This window comes from Chaetodon trifascialis, chromosome 6 (assembly GCF_039877785.1).
Source record: "Chaetodon trifascialis isolate fChaTrf1 chromosome 6, fChaTrf1.hap1, whole genome shotgun sequence".
NCBI classification, from domain to species: Eukaryota; Metazoa; Chordata; class Actinopteri; order Chaetodontiformes; family Chaetodontidae; genus Chaetodon; species Chaetodon trifascialis.
Genome location: NC_092061.1, coordinates 6,715,007 through 6,731,587, shown reverse-complemented (window position 1 = coordinate 6,731,587; position 16,581 = coordinate 6,715,007). Strand labels below are relative to the sequence as shown.

At 44.7% G+C, this 16,581-nt stretch overlaps 1 protein-coding gene across 1 annotated transcript; it reads left to right on the top strand.

Annotated features, from left to right (window-relative positions):
* Positions 1-245: 245 nt before the first annotated feature.
* On the top strand, positions 246-15,577 carry gfpt1 (glutamine--fructose-6-phosphate transaminase 1). Its single transcript, XM_070964404.1, has 19 exons — positions 246-313; positions 2,662-2,769; positions 3,265-3,372; positions 3,470-3,595; positions 3,737-3,795; positions 3,883-4,017; positions 4,106-4,167; positions 4,251-4,330; positions 4,426-4,534; positions 4,672-4,835; positions 6,585-6,680; positions 7,027-7,124; positions 7,346-7,466; positions 7,856-8,013; positions 10,157-10,271; positions 10,695-10,822; positions 10,932-11,099; positions 11,688-11,849; positions 13,553-15,577. Exons 1-19 carry the CDS (start codon positions 307-309, stop codon positions 13,595-13,597), a joined length of 2,049 nt encoding a protein of 682 aa, XP_070820505.1. The 5' UTR covers positions 246-306; the 3' UTR covers positions 13,598-15,577.
* Positions 15,578-16,581: the final 1,004 nt, after the last annotated feature.

Sequence of the window (16,581 nt, the reverse complement as noted above, 5' to 3'; positions counted from 1 at the left end):
TCTAATGCTGCACCAGATTTTGAAAGACAGGCGGTAGGGAGCGCAGGCCCAGAGTAGTGCAGTGATGTTGGTTTTAAGGTAGCAGCGGGGTCTGCTGGGTATCCTGCCCACGATCCGCATCCTGGTGCCACGTCAGGAGTGCCTGCGTTGTTGGGTACAAGTGACTGACACGCCTCCGGACCAATGAGACGGCGCCATGGAAGAAGCCGGTTGGCTTTGATTCAGTGAAACCAGAATGGGGCGAAGCTTATGTGACAGGCGTTCCCAGCTACCCGAGTAGCTGTAACTGGCACTAGAGCTGTAGACATGTGTGGTGAGTACTGAATAAATTCTACATTTATATTATTCATTGAAACATTTACCTTATTCCCTCCTTGTCAGAACAGCGAGTAAATCAAATTGGAAATAAAGCTAGCATCATTAGTTTAGGCTGAAGGTGCAATTAGCTGTTGAAATTAGCTAGGGGTGGCTAACCTGACTTCGCGAAGATGAGCTGGTGCTGCTGATGCTGTTAGCTTGTCAGATATAAAGCTGCCGGTGTCTCATTTTACTGTACGTGCTAACAGTGTGCTTTGACGGTAAGAGTGTCTAGCGGAATGTCGACATCTGTGGGTAACGTTAAAATTATCCCGCTTTCTTCCTGCTAACATGAGACAGTTTACGTGCTTTGCGGTAACGATACGTCCATCGCGTAACTTTCCACGAAACCTTAACGTTAGTTACTGGTTTGTTCATTCAGCGTTAAATCATTTGACTTAACTGCGACTTAATATTGACATAATGTATTAACGGGAGTCTTCCTCCTGTTGTTGTTTTTAAAAATGAAAATATGGATAGATGTGCCGATGCTTGAACGTAAATTATTAACACAGTGTTCCAGTTTAACTGGTGATATTCACGTGCGTGAGCCAGATGCATCGCGCGCGTGGCTTCCACTAAACCAGGAAATACATATTCCCATTACTTCGCTTTTTTATGGCATTTATTTGTCGGTGTCTTTTCAGACATTGCAATAGAAACAGTTTGCTGGGGCATTAATGTTGGAAATATTGGACATCTTCACAAGGAAAGATTCACTGTCTGGTCACATAAAACCAGCAAAAGTCGTTTTTCCGGCTGATGGAAGCATTGAGGGAAGATATCACATTGGTTAACAGTTCAGATTAGTCAGGCCTGAATGTGAATGAACTGTGGTGTATTGTAGCCATACAACATAAAGCTTTGCAGTATTTTCTATAAACACTGCATGTATTTTCTGCCTTGCCACCGAAGTCCTTAACAGAGCCTTAACTGTTGAGTACCTGGAAAATACTGCCCTGGGTCATGCTCAGTTTGGGAAATGTAATTGAGATTCTGCTCAATCTGTTACCTTCTCTCACACACTGACTGATAATGCCTCGCTGTCTCCCATCACTGTCACAACAATCTGAGTACACTAATCAGACCAGATAGACTAGTTGCTATTCTTAGGATATGGAATCAAACGCTCTTCTTTTACTATATAGTGTCAACGTCAGATGCTGCTTTGTTCCGGTTAACTTTTACTCTTTTTAATCATGTGATTTTCAGCTTCTTGTTGCAACATTTTCCCTCAGCGACTGGGCCCTCACCACCCTCTTGGATCACCTGCTGTTCTGAATGAATGCTCTGTTGAACCAGGCAGCCCTCTGGCTCTGTATTTGCATTTATCTTTCAGTGCTTAGCTGTATTTCAGGCCTCCCCCTTGGCCAATTAAGGTGACGGTCCTGTCAGTGTGAGTTACTCGCTGGAGAAAGATTGAACTGGCTGTTTGTGCTGAATCTCTGCAGGAGGACATGCTGATTATAGCTGAAGTTTGTCAGTTACTGCTTTAGTATTGATTTTTGTCCTGAAATGGTACCATAGTAGTATTCAAGTCAGTTTTGTAACTGTACACAAGCAGCTCTCAGTGAACGCCTTTTGATAAAGATAGTTTTGATGTGTCATCACTGTTGTACACAAAACCAGGCTGCATTTCTGGAACAGTTACTTCCTTTTCCACGTCTTTACTAGGTAGGAGGTGTCAGCTTGCAAAACTCCATGTCTATAGATAAACCCCATTGTCTGTAAGCAGGTCTGTTTAGGAGTACCCAGTCAGAAGAACATCATCTGTTTTTCTAGTGCGGTAACCTCTCTTGTAAGACTGGTTTCTCAGGCTTTACCTACCATAGTTTCAATATGGAATCCTAAGTTTTAGAGGTTGACATCACTAATACTTGTGCCGCTTCGACGTTTCTTACTAACATAATAACTTAATGGCATAATAACTTAAGGTCATTTGTTTTTGTCGTAAGTGTAGATCAGAAATTCTGTATTATTATGTATCAAATTCTGTCGGTTGAATTGTGACGATATGACAAAGCGAGTAAAGATTTTTGATTTTCATGTCTCAAGAGTTTTGTCTAGAGTAATGAATAATAGTCACCAAGCCCTTTGTGTCTTGTTTCTTAAATTTGCATGCAGTGGTGTACACTCATTTGGGCGATACCAGAGCTGCAAACGGCATTAAGCGGTGAATTAACTCGCGCAGGATGCACCAGTCTAGCAGGCAGTTCAATCGATCTGCGTGTGCAGTTGCACGTCTAAGCTGACTTTGAAAGAAGAACACAGCACTGAATCTTGACATTTTTCTCCTCTCTCCAGGAATCTTTGCCTATCTCAACTACCATGTGCCAAGGACTCGCCGTGAGATCCTTGAGATCCTCCTCAAAGGCCTGCAACGCCTGGAGTACCGTGGCTATGACTCAGCCGGTGAGAGAGAGATTGAAAAGGCTCATATCACCAACACACCCTCTTTTGTTTTGTTTTAATCAGGCCACTTTCCTTCAAGTTCCTGTCCTGTTTGCCAGCAGGACAGTTATTCTGATAATGCCACCAAGTTGCTGATAATATTTTTAGTGGTGTCCAATGGCAAGGTTCAAGTTCAAGTTTTTTTTATTACCACATGGATCGGTGGGAATTTAACGTTCATGCAGCATAAGTACATGTTTTGTTAATTTGTTCTAATGAGTTAGGAAAACAAAGCAAGAATGATGTTCATTCCATTTGCATTCCACGCAGGCCTTACATGTTTTCTCCATACAGTTGTCAGCAGCATGTTACGTTGGAGATCTGCACTGATATTAGACAAAAAAACAAAACATGACATTATTTGCAAATTGGTAATACAACCACAGTGTTGTTGATACTAGAGGGCTTGTGATCACTGTAAGTCTCATGCCATTTCTTATTTTTGACTTTTCTCAGGTGTGGGAATTGATGGCGGCAATGGTAAAGACTGGGAGTCAAATGCCAAATCTATCCATCTGATCAAGCAACGTGGAAAAGTGAAGGTTCTTGATGAGGAGATCCACAGTAAGTTCTTCTCTTGACGAGAGTCAGTCAACAAATGGAGCCTTGACTTATCCTGGGATACTAAATATTTTGTGTGCTGTGTTTGTTTGACCTTTAGAACAGCAGGATATGGACCTGGATGTGGAGTTTGATGTACACATCGGCATCGCTCACACCCGCTGGGCCACCCACGGTGTACCGAGCCCGCTTAACAGCCATCCACATAGATCTGACAAGACAAATGGTTCGTTGTATTTAAAATAGAAGGATAAATCGCTTCACACAGCACAACTTTTGACCTTGTATTACACAATAGCCCCCTTTTTTAACCTGGGTGCATGCATCTTGATATCGTAAAGTTTAAGATAATCTTTCTGGTCTTCAGAGTTCATTGTCATTCACAATGGAATCATCACCAACTACAAAGACCTGCGGAAATTCCTGGTGAGCAAATATCTTTCATGAACTATTCTAGATGTCTTTCCATCCTGCTGACGGGTGACAGGACTAACTCTCTCTCCGCCTCCACAGGAGAGCAAAGGCTACGAGTTTGAGTCAGAGACTGACACAGAGAGCATCGCCAAGCTGGTGAAGTACATGTATGACAACCGGGAGAATGAGGACATCAGTTTCGCTACTTTGGTGGAGCAGGTGACCCAGCAGCTGGTAAGGACCTGCTCATGCACACCTCTGCTCCTGACGTTTTCAGCTGATAAAAGAGCCTGTCTGATGTGTTTGTTCTTCCACCTGCCAGGAGGGAGCCTTTGCTCTGGTCTTCAAGAGTGTGCACTACCCCGGAGAGGCAGTTGGCACAAGGTACACTCCCACTGATGCTGTCAAACAGTTGTTAGTTACTGCAGATAAAGGGGTTGTTGGCTCAGACAAATGTTGCTGTGCAGGAGGGGAAGTCCCCTGCTGATGGGAGTGAGGAGCGATCACAAGCTGTCTACGGATCATATTCCTGTGGTCTACTGCTCCTGTAAGTTTCAGTTTCTGGTTTTGGTCTAATTTGTCTGCGTGTGGTTGCAGAAGTGTGACTGAGGCCCAGTTTTTCTTTTCTTCTTTTCTCCTCAGCTAGTAAAGACAAGAAGGGCAGCAGTGCCCTACCCAGGACAGACCAGGACACCTCCCTGTTCCCTGTGGATGAGAAAGCTGTGGAGTACTACTTTGCATCTGATGCAAGGCAAGCACATACCGGTGTCTTTGCATCCACCTTTACAGCGTCCATTCTCTATGAAACAGTTCCACACGTGTCAGCTTTCTCTGTGGATTGTGAATCAAATGTTTGATGTCTCTGCTCCACCTCTCTCGTCACAACAGCGCAGTGATTGAGCACACAAACCGTGTGATCTTCCTGGAGGACGACGATGTGGCCGCCGTGATGGACGGCCGACTGTCCATCCACAGGATTAAGCGTACAGCCGGGGACTATCCAGCCCGCGCCGTCCAGACCCTGCAGATGGAGCTTCAGCAGATCATGAAGGGTGAGTGAAAGGTCAGCTTTTGTTCAGTTCATATTCTCCCCACCATTCATTTCCCCTGGACGTATTTGCTAATATATCATGGGTGCTCTGCCTTGTAATTTTGTCCTGAACCCTGTTATTATTGTGTAAGTCTTAATGGGACAGTGGCTGCTTATTTAGCTGAACTGGCTTTTAACGTCCAGCCCTGCAGCCATCCTTGTTATCATCCATCTAGTTACAACCCTGCAGGAAGCCGCTGCCATTAAAATGACCCCTGAGTTGCAGGACTTTATCACCCTCACCTTCCCTCTTTGTGCCTGAGTTCACATATTGTGCAGTCAGTCTGTAGTAGGACGATGAAGCACTTTATAGTGTTGTTTTTAGCTTTCTGCTCCGGCATACAGCATTTGAAATTAAAGGTTCATTAGGCTAAAGTTTAAATTTCAGCTTTAATCTCAGAGTATTTAGAGCAATTATAGCTCTTTTTAGAACGAGTTCCCCAAATTAAAGAAAATGTTTAACATTTTCAGAAATATGCTTATGCTACCTTTATAACATAAAACAATGTTTAAAATTATAGTTCACCTTTGAAGTGGTGGTTATGAACCAGACTGTTTCTTGGCTGGTACCAGCTGACAGGAAACCATTGGAGACTCCACAAAGTTACTGGTCCCAGCCAAGAAATAGTCAGGCACATGACCCCCATAAAACCTTGAATTGTAGATTTTTAGACTTCGCTTTTCATGCATATTAAACAAATGTGTTAATGTGTTAATAAGTGAGTTTCAGAGGTGCTGGACCCTCTGCGAGAGCCAGGCTAGCCGTTCCCTCCTGTTTCCAGTGTTTGAGCTAAGCTAAACTAAGATGGCTAACTGGCTGTAGCATCATTTACCCATCCCACATGAGAATCATCTAACTCTCATCAGGAGAGCCAATAAACTACTCTTCTGAAGGAACTTGGGCTGTGTTTTCATTATTGCTTAATCTGATGAACACTTAAAACGTAGCAGTAGTAGTAGTAGTAGTAGTAGTAGTAGTAGTAGTAGTAGTAGTAGTAGTAGTAGTAGTAGTGTTGTGTAAATCATCCATCAGAACTTCCTAGATCCCAAGTGATGTCTTTTAAACAGATTGTTTTATCCAGCCAACAGTCCAAAACAAAAAATATATCATATGTTAGTAAACCACAGTAACCTTTATTCCTCTGCTGACTCTTCCTCAGTAGTCCAGCAGAGGGCAGAGGTAAACTGACGCTGGCTGGTCTCGACATTCCTTTGTGGTCCTGTCATTACTCAGCCTCTCTCCTCCGTTTCAGTTTCTGGAGCCTTTCTGCTGAATAACCTAATTCTCATGACCCAAATTGCTGTCAGAGGCAGGCTGACAAACGCTCGCATATTTCAGTGTCACAGTTTATTATTGATGGAAAAACACTATCTCCTTGATGTCTCATGCTTGTTTTTCCTTCGTTTAAGGGGTGCCCGACCCCGTGGCTCTGAATATGTTAATAAAGCAACAAAAAAAAATTTCCAGGAGAGCCTGATTATCAGTGAAACCCTGTAAAGACTTTTCTTGCTCCTCCCGGAGGCTGTGGTTTGCATTTTCAGGTACTTAATGTGAGTCAACAAGACCCTTCACAGACAGCCTCATGCGGACTCACACTTTATAAAAAGTCCATCACTGTGTTCTTAAGAGGCCTTTACCTTTTTTTTTTTTTTTTTTTTTTTTTAAATAGTGTTGGAAATGTTCCCCTGATTTCTGATCCTCCCACCACAGGCAACTACAGCTCCTTCATGCAGAAAGAGATCTTTGAGCAGCCGGAGTCTGTGGTCAACACCATGAGAGGGAGAGTCAACTTTGACAACAACACAGGTCAGAGTGGGGTCTGCTCGCTATTCTCAGAGGAGCTTTCATGTAATAACACACCCACCAATGCCTTTGTGCTTAAACTCATGTCTGCAGTTCAGGATTTCGGAAGAGGAAAGCACATAAGAACATATGATTATGTCAGTTACCTTCAAATCTGCATCTCATATTAATCTCAGTTTTAAAACAGTTGACATCCAAGCTAAAATTTGTGCTTGAATAGCTTTAACAGAGCTACATGAATGTAAAAAAAAATATGTGACTTCTCACTGGCTGTTTTTTGGGCCTTTCCTCAATGAGGTGGGAAATAAGGTGGCAGGATGATGGATTAGCTGTTCGATTTGCTTTTCAGTGATCCTTGGTGGACTGAAGGACCACATCAAAGAGATCCAGAGGTGTCGGCGACTTATCCTCATTGCATGCGGCACCAGCTACCATGCCGGCGTGGCGGTGAGTAGCAGCTAACCGAATGCTTTCTCTCCTTCGGTGTAAATGCACATAATGGAAACGTGTATTGCCACCCACCTTGAATTCGTCGGACTGGTGGGAAATGTGATGTCTGTATTGTGGACACAGGTGTGAGATTCGTGCGCTGGCACGCTCTCTGCTCTTCAGCTCGGCTGGCTTGTTTTAGCAGAATGATGCTGAGCCGTGCTCTGTTGTTTTCCCAGACCCGTCAGGTCCTGGAGGAGCTGACCGAGCTGCCTGTCATGGTGGAGCTGGCCAGCGACTTCCTGGACAGGAACACTCCTGTCTTCCGAGACGACGTCTGCTTCTTTATCAGCCAGTCAGGTGGGAAGGCTGGTGCCATTTGGCCTTGATCGAGTGCACATTCCCCGGTTGTCTTCCACTTTCCATCCCTGGGAGCCATTCTGGCTCTTCCTGATTTTTCTTGTGCTCAGCTTGAGTCTGAGCAAATTGTTAATTCAGACTTGTGCAGTTGAGTTTTCTGTGCATATTCTGCTCTGCAGCTCTCTTCTGAATGTGTGTGGGGTCTTTTTGTGGGTGATATTATTTTTTGCAAGATGTGTGATATTTCTTTGATGGTCGTTCTGTGAAGCTGTTTCAAATCTGAGGCCCATATGGTGCAAAAGCTATTTCCGAGCATCTCATAAATCAGCATCATTTTATTGTTGCATTGCGTCAACTGTTATGTTTTTCCCTTAATGCCAACCCTCCAGGGGAGACTGCTGACAGCCTCATGGCCCTGCGCTACTGTAAGGAGAGAGGAGCTCTGACTGTGGGCATCACCAACACAGTGGGCAGCTCCATCTCCAGGGAGACCGACTGCGGAGTCCACATCAACGCCGGCCCTGAGATCGGAGTAGCCAGCACCAAGGTGAGTCTATAATGTTTTTACATTAAGACACAAACAGGACACGTGAATCATTTCTGTGTCAGGGGGTATATTTATATGTGGAATGTACTGTCACTACCTGAAATGATTAGTTGATCAAGAGAAAATTAAAGTTTGGTCAGTTGTTGAAGTCAGTTTTTAATTTTCTCATTTTCTTAGTCCTCTTAGGTGGATATGTTTCAGTTTTGAACTGTTAGTTGGAAAAAAAGAAGCACTTTGAAGCACTTTATGTACTTTTCCAGGTACAACTAACTCACCCACCCCCACTGAATTCATTGTTGTCACAAACGAGTGAGAACTGCCACATTTTCATCAGAGTTAGGAGGCGTACGTCACATCCAATCACACCATAAATATTTGCATTGACAGATGGCCCTGAGTCAGAGGAAACGTGTCTGTGTCTTTTATACTGAGCTCAAAGAAACTGTACATCAATTTGTTGCATCATCTCATAAATGAACTCGACGCCCACCGGCACTGAATGGAACCCAGATGAAAACTCCATTGTGAGTCTGGTCCCGCCTCTTGGAAGCTGACATTTTCCTCCACTCTGATCCCACGGGAAGTTGAAGAAGCCTGATATTCTCATCTCAACTCATGTAAAGCTAGGATCTTGGTTTTCTGCCTCTCCCCCCCTCCGTCGTCTCTCAACCAGAAGGATTTGCCAGTTTGGACTGGGAGCAGAGCAGAGAGGTGGTGGAGCCCCAGCTAGTGAGGAGAGAGGGGAGAGAGTGCAGCAGGTCCCTCCCTGGCCCAGCCCTTGGGCTTGGCTCGGCGACTCTCGCGCTGCTCCAAAGCCCCAGAGCACGCCTCAGAGACGCCATCATTTACTGCTTGGCTGGCTGGGCCACATCCCCACACCCAGCTCAACCAAAAGCTGCACAACCGAGCTCATCAACTCCCTGGAGAACGCGTATCGCACCCAAATGCTAAATGAGTCCAAATTCATCTACTTGGCTTCCATTTCCTACATTTCATGATAATTTGAGGGTTTTTTGTGGACTGGGAGAGAGGGGGGGGGGGAAGAAGAAAAGTTTTTATTTTCCAATTCCTCTGATCATATTCAGGATTTATGGAAAAAAATTGAGACTTGAGGCAAAATACTTTGATGCTATCAAAAGGCAAATCCTTCTGGCGGGTCAGCTGACAGTAAATGGAAGAAGACTGCCTTCATGAATCACCATTACCGTTCGTATCCATGGGGAATTTACAGGGTTACAAAGTTTGCTTTCTGCGTGAGGGGAAGCTGTTCGTGTTTCAGCTGAATGTAAGGGTGGTCATCTTTGCATGGTAACAGTTCTGCATGACAAAAGCTGGTGACATGAACACAGAAAAACACCACGGTTTACTATGTGTGGATTAAATATGTTGCCACATCTGACCCAACAGTGCAGCCTGTCAGAGTTCTGAGGGACTGTGGTTAGCGTGCTGTCAGGGAAAAAAAAACAGCCCAAAGGTTTTACAGCTATTTTCTTGGCTCTAGACACAGGCATTTCTGAGTCTGGAGGGTCCCGTGAAATGACTTGGCTTCACCCGAGCGCTGATTAAATCCCCCAAACGGGCATGGAAGGCCTCCAAACGTGCTCGCAGATGAAGGAACAGAGAGGGAGTGGGCGGTGATGACGACAGGCGTGGAGTCTCTGATGTGCTGGGCTCGTGAGCGATCCGAGAGCGTGCTCTCTGATGGGATGTTGTGCGCTCACAAAGTTTTCCAGGATGAGCAGCGTTAGCTTGACTGAGCTCAACAGCATGCATTTTAATTCTGCTTGGCGTGTACTGAAACCCACCTCTCCTGCCATGTGTCATCTGGTGCAGATTATTAGCTGGAGTTCTCTGGGAGACAAGAAGCCCAGACTCAGGACTCTACTGAAAGAGAGGCTCAAGTCAGGATCTGGTTGCTGCTTTTGTATTCAGTACTATGCTGCTAAACAGGAAAACTACTGTAACATTAGTAAACAGGTCACAGCAAGTAATATCGCAGTGTCCCTTGGAAGTTTTATGAGCATCTCTTTGTTCATGCACTCGTCTTCGAACAGCTGTTTATCAGTCAGTGGATACATAATGTAAAAAGATGACTCAGATAATATTAACACATACTTTGCTTTCCTGACTCTGTGCCCTGCAGGCCTACACCAGCCAGTTTGTGGCGCTGATCATGTTTGCACTCCTGATGTGCGATGACAGGATTTCCGTGCAGCCCAGACGCCGTGAGATAATCCAGGGCCTGAGAGTGCTCCCAGGTAAACAAGCCACCAGTATTCTGGGTCAGACAGGGAAATCCTTAACACAGGTGAGAATAAAATGTATACAGATGGAAAAGCAGCCCTGAGAGGAAAGATCAAGTACATCCAAAGCCTGTTTAGTGTTTGTAGTTTGTGCAAACAGTCCTCTTGGAAGAGGAAGCCTAGTGATGAGACGGAGGAGCTGTTGGCTGTAGGCGCTCGCATGCTTCTCTGGATCTAAAGCATATGATGGCATATCTATAATGGTAAACTAATGCAGAACGTCTGGCCACTCTGCCGCTCCCTGTCCATCATTATGAGTCCACGTGACAGCAGCAGAAAGTTGGCCCAGTGTTTAATTCAGGATTTAGTTTTGTTCATCCCACTTTCTAAAAAATCCTCACTCATATCTGTTTTTCTGTCCTTCTTGTTCTGTGTTAGATCTGATTAAGGAGGTCCTCAGTTTGGATGATGAGATCCAGAAGCTGGCGACAGAGCTGTACCAGCAGAAGAGCGTGCTGATCATGGGCAGAGGCTACCACTATGCTACCTGCCTGGAAGGAGCGCTGGTGAGCAAGTGCAGCCTTCTTTTCAGCAAAGTAGTGTAAGTACAGAGATGGATATATACAGCATATACTGAGATTTTCTTCACCTGTGGCTGTTTTTAATTCCACGTAGAAAATCAAGGAAATCACATACATGCACTCAGAGGGCATCCTGGCCGGAGAGCTGAAACACGGCCCGCTGGCCCTGGTGGATAAACTCATGCCGGTCATCATGATCATCATGAGAGACCACACCTACATCAAATGTCAGAACGCCCTGCAGCAGGTTGTAGCCCGCCAGGTAAGACCTATAGACACACCCCAAAAAATCAAATGGAATGGGCACTGTGTCATAAATGTTATTTTTTCCCCCTAAGATTATGATCCAGTCTTACATATCCTGTTTCAGCACAAATTGACCCTGCAGATTTATACTCAGGAAACACAGAAGCTAATGTGCGACACTATATAAATGTACGACGTCCCATTGCAGAAGCTGCTTTGATCGACTCATTTGAATTTTGATTGTACATGTGATCTTTCTTTTACTTTTGTGCTGTCGCGGTGAACGAGAACGTCCGATGTTCAGATCTCAAGTTCAGTATTTACATTTTAAACTTGCTGAACATTTGATGACAGCAGCGCATTTTGCTCGTTAGGTTAAATTTCACAGTCCTGTCTGTGCTGCACCTCTGATCCTTCACTTCAATAAATACAAGGGAGGGGTCACTTCAGCGTGACATCACCGCTGTTAGTAATGTGCAGCAGATGTGGGTTTAAGAGGTGTGAAAATCAGCTGAGAAAAGCGGCGGCGGGCGGGCAGGTACTTCTCAGATTCAGCCTTGTGTGACTGGGATCATGCTTACAGTGGATTTTCTTTGATTTACAGGGCCGCCCCATTGTGATCTGTGACAAAGACGATTACGAGACCATCAAGAACTCCAGCCGCACCATCAAAGTGCCTCACTGCGTGGACTGCCTGCAGGGCGTCCTGAGCGTCATCCCGCTGCAGCTGCTGTCCTTCCACCTGGCTGTGCTCCGAGGTTACGACGTAAGTGCCGCCCCTTCAGGCTAGATGATAATGGGCTGTTTTGCCAGACGAGATTTATTACCTCATCTGTCAAACAGAGTTTCTCACCCTTTTGCGCCCGCAGTCGTCATCCTGACGAAAAACCCTCAGCGTCGTGTTTACACACACTGTTCAGCTAAGTGGAGGAAAGTTGAGAACAAATTATTTTGACATTTAGAGGTGAAACATTGAAAAGATGCTGCACCTCATTATACTGGAGTTGTGTTTTTGCACTGTGCTCAGTGGGCCTGATTATCTTGCTGTGCACTCAAGCCAGAAATAAACAACATGCAGTGTTTATATATGCAGGTCATTGTGTTTCTGACACGTCTGATTTTGAGTAAACTTTGTTATTTCAGAACACTGTGATGGAGGTGATAGTGAGGTTTACAATTACAACCCCGACTCCAAAGAAAGTTGGGACGATGTGTGAAATGTAAATAAAATCAGAATGCAGACATTCGCAAATAGACCCTGTTTACTGACAGCAGATTCTTGAAGTGTTCCTGAGCTCATGTAGTAACATCCTTCATCCAATCGTGTGTTCACAAAGTGGTGAACCGCGCTTTATCCTCACTGAGCCTCTCCAGGATGGCACTTTCACACCCGATCATGATACTCTCACCTGTTACCAATCAACCTGTTTACCTTTGAAATGCTCCAAACAGGTGTTTTTGGAGCATTCCACAACTTCCTCAGTCTTTAGCTGCTCCTGTTTCAATGTGTTTGAAATGTCAAATTCAAAACAAGCAGATATTTACAAAAATCAAAGAAGCTGATGAGCTCAAACTTTCAATATATTGTCTCTGTGCTGATTTTAGTATGTGTGAGAAAGGCACGGCAAGTGATCACATTTTGTTTTATTTATGTTTCATACAGCGTCCCAGCCTTTTTGGAAGTGGGGTTGTACATGTAAACACCTCAATCTGAGCACAAATTCAGACGTCAGATAACAAAAAACCCTGCTGGCACAGAACACCAGCTATGAGTGTTATTAGTGGATCAGTTTTATTGTTTCTTTCTCCATTTTTAGACCACAATTTAAACAAGATTGGACTAGCTGTTCCTTTTGTATACTTGACTGGCTTTGCTGTACTACAGAACGACAAAGGTCAAAGTAAACAGCTTAACTGAAGTAGAGCATGAAAGTATAGCGAGTGTTGATGCTGCTTTTGGAGCACTTCAGAGAGATGACCTGACAGCGCAGCCCAGTTAGCTCTTGTTTTTAAGTCAATAAGTACTCACAGCCGTTCCAGAGCGCACTGCTGCTCTGACAGAGAAGCAAACATTTCTCTGCACGCAGCTCCATCGCACGCCCACCTGCCTTTTTTTTTTCTCAAATATATGAAATCTGAGTGATGAGCCATCAATCGAACCCGTGTGAGGGAGAGTTTGGTCTCGGTCTGGACCCAAATAAACCGCGGAGCAGCTTGTTTGTGAAGATGAGCAGATACTAGCAGCTAGACGGAGAATGAGTCGCGGTCAGGTCTGGATGAGATGTAGTACGTTGTATTTGGCCAGTGGACCTCCTGCAGGACCTTTTTCTTGTTCCTGCCTCATCAACTGATTTAGCAAACTGTAGATGTGAAAACACGCTTCGTCAGCAGCAGAGCTCCTTCAATACTTGTCGACCATACATACAGCTGTTTGTCATGCAGTAAATGACCTCTTCTGTTTGAATACAGGTGGACTGTCCAAGAAACCTGGCCAAGTCCGTGACAGTGGAGTGAGCCGCACCGTTCATCACCCAACAACAAAAGCCTGGCAGACACACATTCAAGCAGGCGGCGAGGGAGCGTCTGTACACAGAAACCAAGAGAAGACAACGTTCCGTTTATGTGTCTCGTGTCACGGCTCTTTTTAATCTTTTACTCAACAGTCGTGTATCTCACTGTTGTATATTATCTGTATCTCACCGTCTATTTTGTCAGAAACCTTTGGCATCATTGTCGTATTATTGTTAGAGAGGTTGTTTTGTCCGAGATGGCACGGCCTGGGCTGGCGCTCACATCGTCTTCATCACTCTGTGGGTTTGTGAAGCAGCTGACACTGACTGTTTGGGTTTATTCACATGCATGCTCATAACTCGTGAGCAAGCCCTCCTTGTATATTTGTGCTGATTAGTCTCACTGGGAGCATCTTGGGGCTGATGTTAAAGCTGTTGACTGACAGAAGTTAGGATTTAAAGACCTCGCTGGCTCTTTTTTTTGTCTTTACTGCAATGATTTGTAGTTTAGTTGGGATATTTTTCTTTGGCAGCTAATCATCTGAAGTGTCTTCACTCCACAGTTGAAGTAAACGAGTCTTAAATCATTCCAAGCCACAGGTCACCGCTACATAATTGCAGCACAGTTCGCCAGATTTGACTCTTGGACTTTCTTCTGAGGACACAGAATTCACAGCAGGAGCAGCAGCAGTTAGATCACAGAAAAGCTTGTGAATACACTACTGTGTGTGCTTGGGGAGGTTGCAATAGCTTGTCCTGGTCTTAGTCAGCTCAGTTAACGAGAATACGCCTCGTTTACTGAGCCCCCCGCGCCAGAGCGCGACATTGTGTTTGCCATTTCTACTGTATGTGCTTTAAAGCTGTTTGTGCACAATTAAGTGATTAATTCTTGTGTTAAACCCGGTTGCCTCACTCCTCAGTAGAAAGACTCCAGTTTACATTTAAACCAGAAACTGAAGTAATTCAAGCGAGACGAAGAGCGAACCTGTAGAGTAGAAGTTGCACCCAGTCGCCAGCCCGCGCCCTGCCACCACGACTTCTGCAATATTGGGACCATTTGAAGCAGTTCTTTTTTTTTTCTTTTGTTATATTTGTTTGTCTTTAAGAAGGTAATTTTATATTATTGAAGTTACTCTTTGATCTAAAATGTGAATATTACTGTAATTTGACATGTCCTGTCAAACCAAAAATCTCTACAGTGGCTTTGGCAGTAAACCAAAACATAGATTTTATATGTTGATCCTGCATTTTCTTTTGTAGCCAAACCTGAACTGATGCTGGTAGCTCGTGTGCTGTGAAGAGGGGGCAATTACACAGTTTTATGGCAGAGTGTCAGACTGTAGATGTTTATTAAACTCAGATGCCAGGTGTGTGTGTGTGCGTGCGTGCATGCGTGCGTGCATGTGTGTGATCTCAAATGTTTGTTTCAAAAGCCAAGGAAAGCGTGCCGTTGTAGACACACACACACTTATTGTAGTGAAGAAATAAGAGCTGCTTGTTTTCATCACATATTTTCGGTTTATCATATTTATCTTGCTTTTGTAATCAAGCCTTAACTCGATTTTTGCATTTATTTTCCCAAACATTGAGCTTCTTCTGAGCCAGTGGAAGGGTTTGAAAACTGGACAATGTTGGTACTTCTGTAACCCACATACACGGCAGATTTTGACTGGAGGCACTGACAAAAGGAAGCTGCACTGAATCCTAGCAACATCTGTTGGGCTACTGAGGGAGTGGGAGGCACTTTGTGTTAGTGGAACTGATGCAATAAAGTGTCATGTACTTCCCTTTTTGAGTGTCTGAGCTCATTCGCTGAAAAGGTTGTTCATGCTCGTCATAGTCCCACACATCCTGACAATGATGCCAAATATTGTGCTTGATTAGCAGGCTGCAAATATTTCAGAATTATTTTATTAAAATAAAAACAGTAGAAATCCATTCATAGGCTCGCATTTGGAATGATATTAAAAGTTTGCAAATCATATTTGGTTAGTTTCATGTTTTCTGTACATTGTATGCAAAGAGGAGACATTCAGGGGCTGCTTATGAGTGACGGCGCATCCCAAAAGACTCCCAGTACCTGTGCAGAGTAACTGGTCACAGTCTGGAAGATGGACAGTAGTGACCTGATGCAGCCACACAGAGTCCTAACGGTGGACACGCTGGGTCCGGAGTCACTGCACAGAGCTGATAGTGCCACATGGATGAGGGTCCTGCAGGCAGACAGTGAACGCCTGCAGAGCGCAGGCACGGCGTGCAGCGCCAACCTCACCCACCCCACGCTTCTCCCTCCTCCACAGCACAGAGGAGAGCAGCTGTTGTTTCTTGAGGCCCGTGATGAAGGCCAGATGGAGCGGCTTGAGGGTCCACGCTGGTCCAGCTCCTCTCGTGAGAGGCACACACCTGCCAGCGTCAGCCTGAGGAATGCATTCAGCCTCAGCATGGTCCAAAGGCAGAAAGCTAAACTGTTGGTGAAAGCAAGTGCAACGCTCAGAAGGATTTCATTGCACTCACTGACCACAACGATGGCTTCAAGTGCAGCTGCAGAGTAATTAGAGAAGGCGGCCACAGCTTTGAACAAAGACAGCCTCCAGTCTCCAACCACAGGGAGCATTGTGGGTAGTTTTTCATCTCTAAAGAGCATCATTTCAGGTAAGATCATGTGCTGCAGCCTTCACCATGTGCACAAACCAGCAGCTGCTTTATGGTGTCTGGGTGGGATTGAGTAACTATCAGCAGGTGTCTTAATCATGACCTATTGTGAAGCAGGTCTGGGTTTTTTGATCAAACACTTAGACTTGTCACAGCAGGAAAAGAACAGATGCAGCAAATAACACTAATGATGTATTTATGTGTCTGAGTCAGTGTGTCAGTGATTCAGCTCAGACAAAACCAGGAGCCCGAAGCGGATCAGAGCTGCAACTCCTCTTTCATCCGATAAGCCAAAATGTCATCTGTGAAAATGGGGCAGAGGGAGAGATGTTTTTC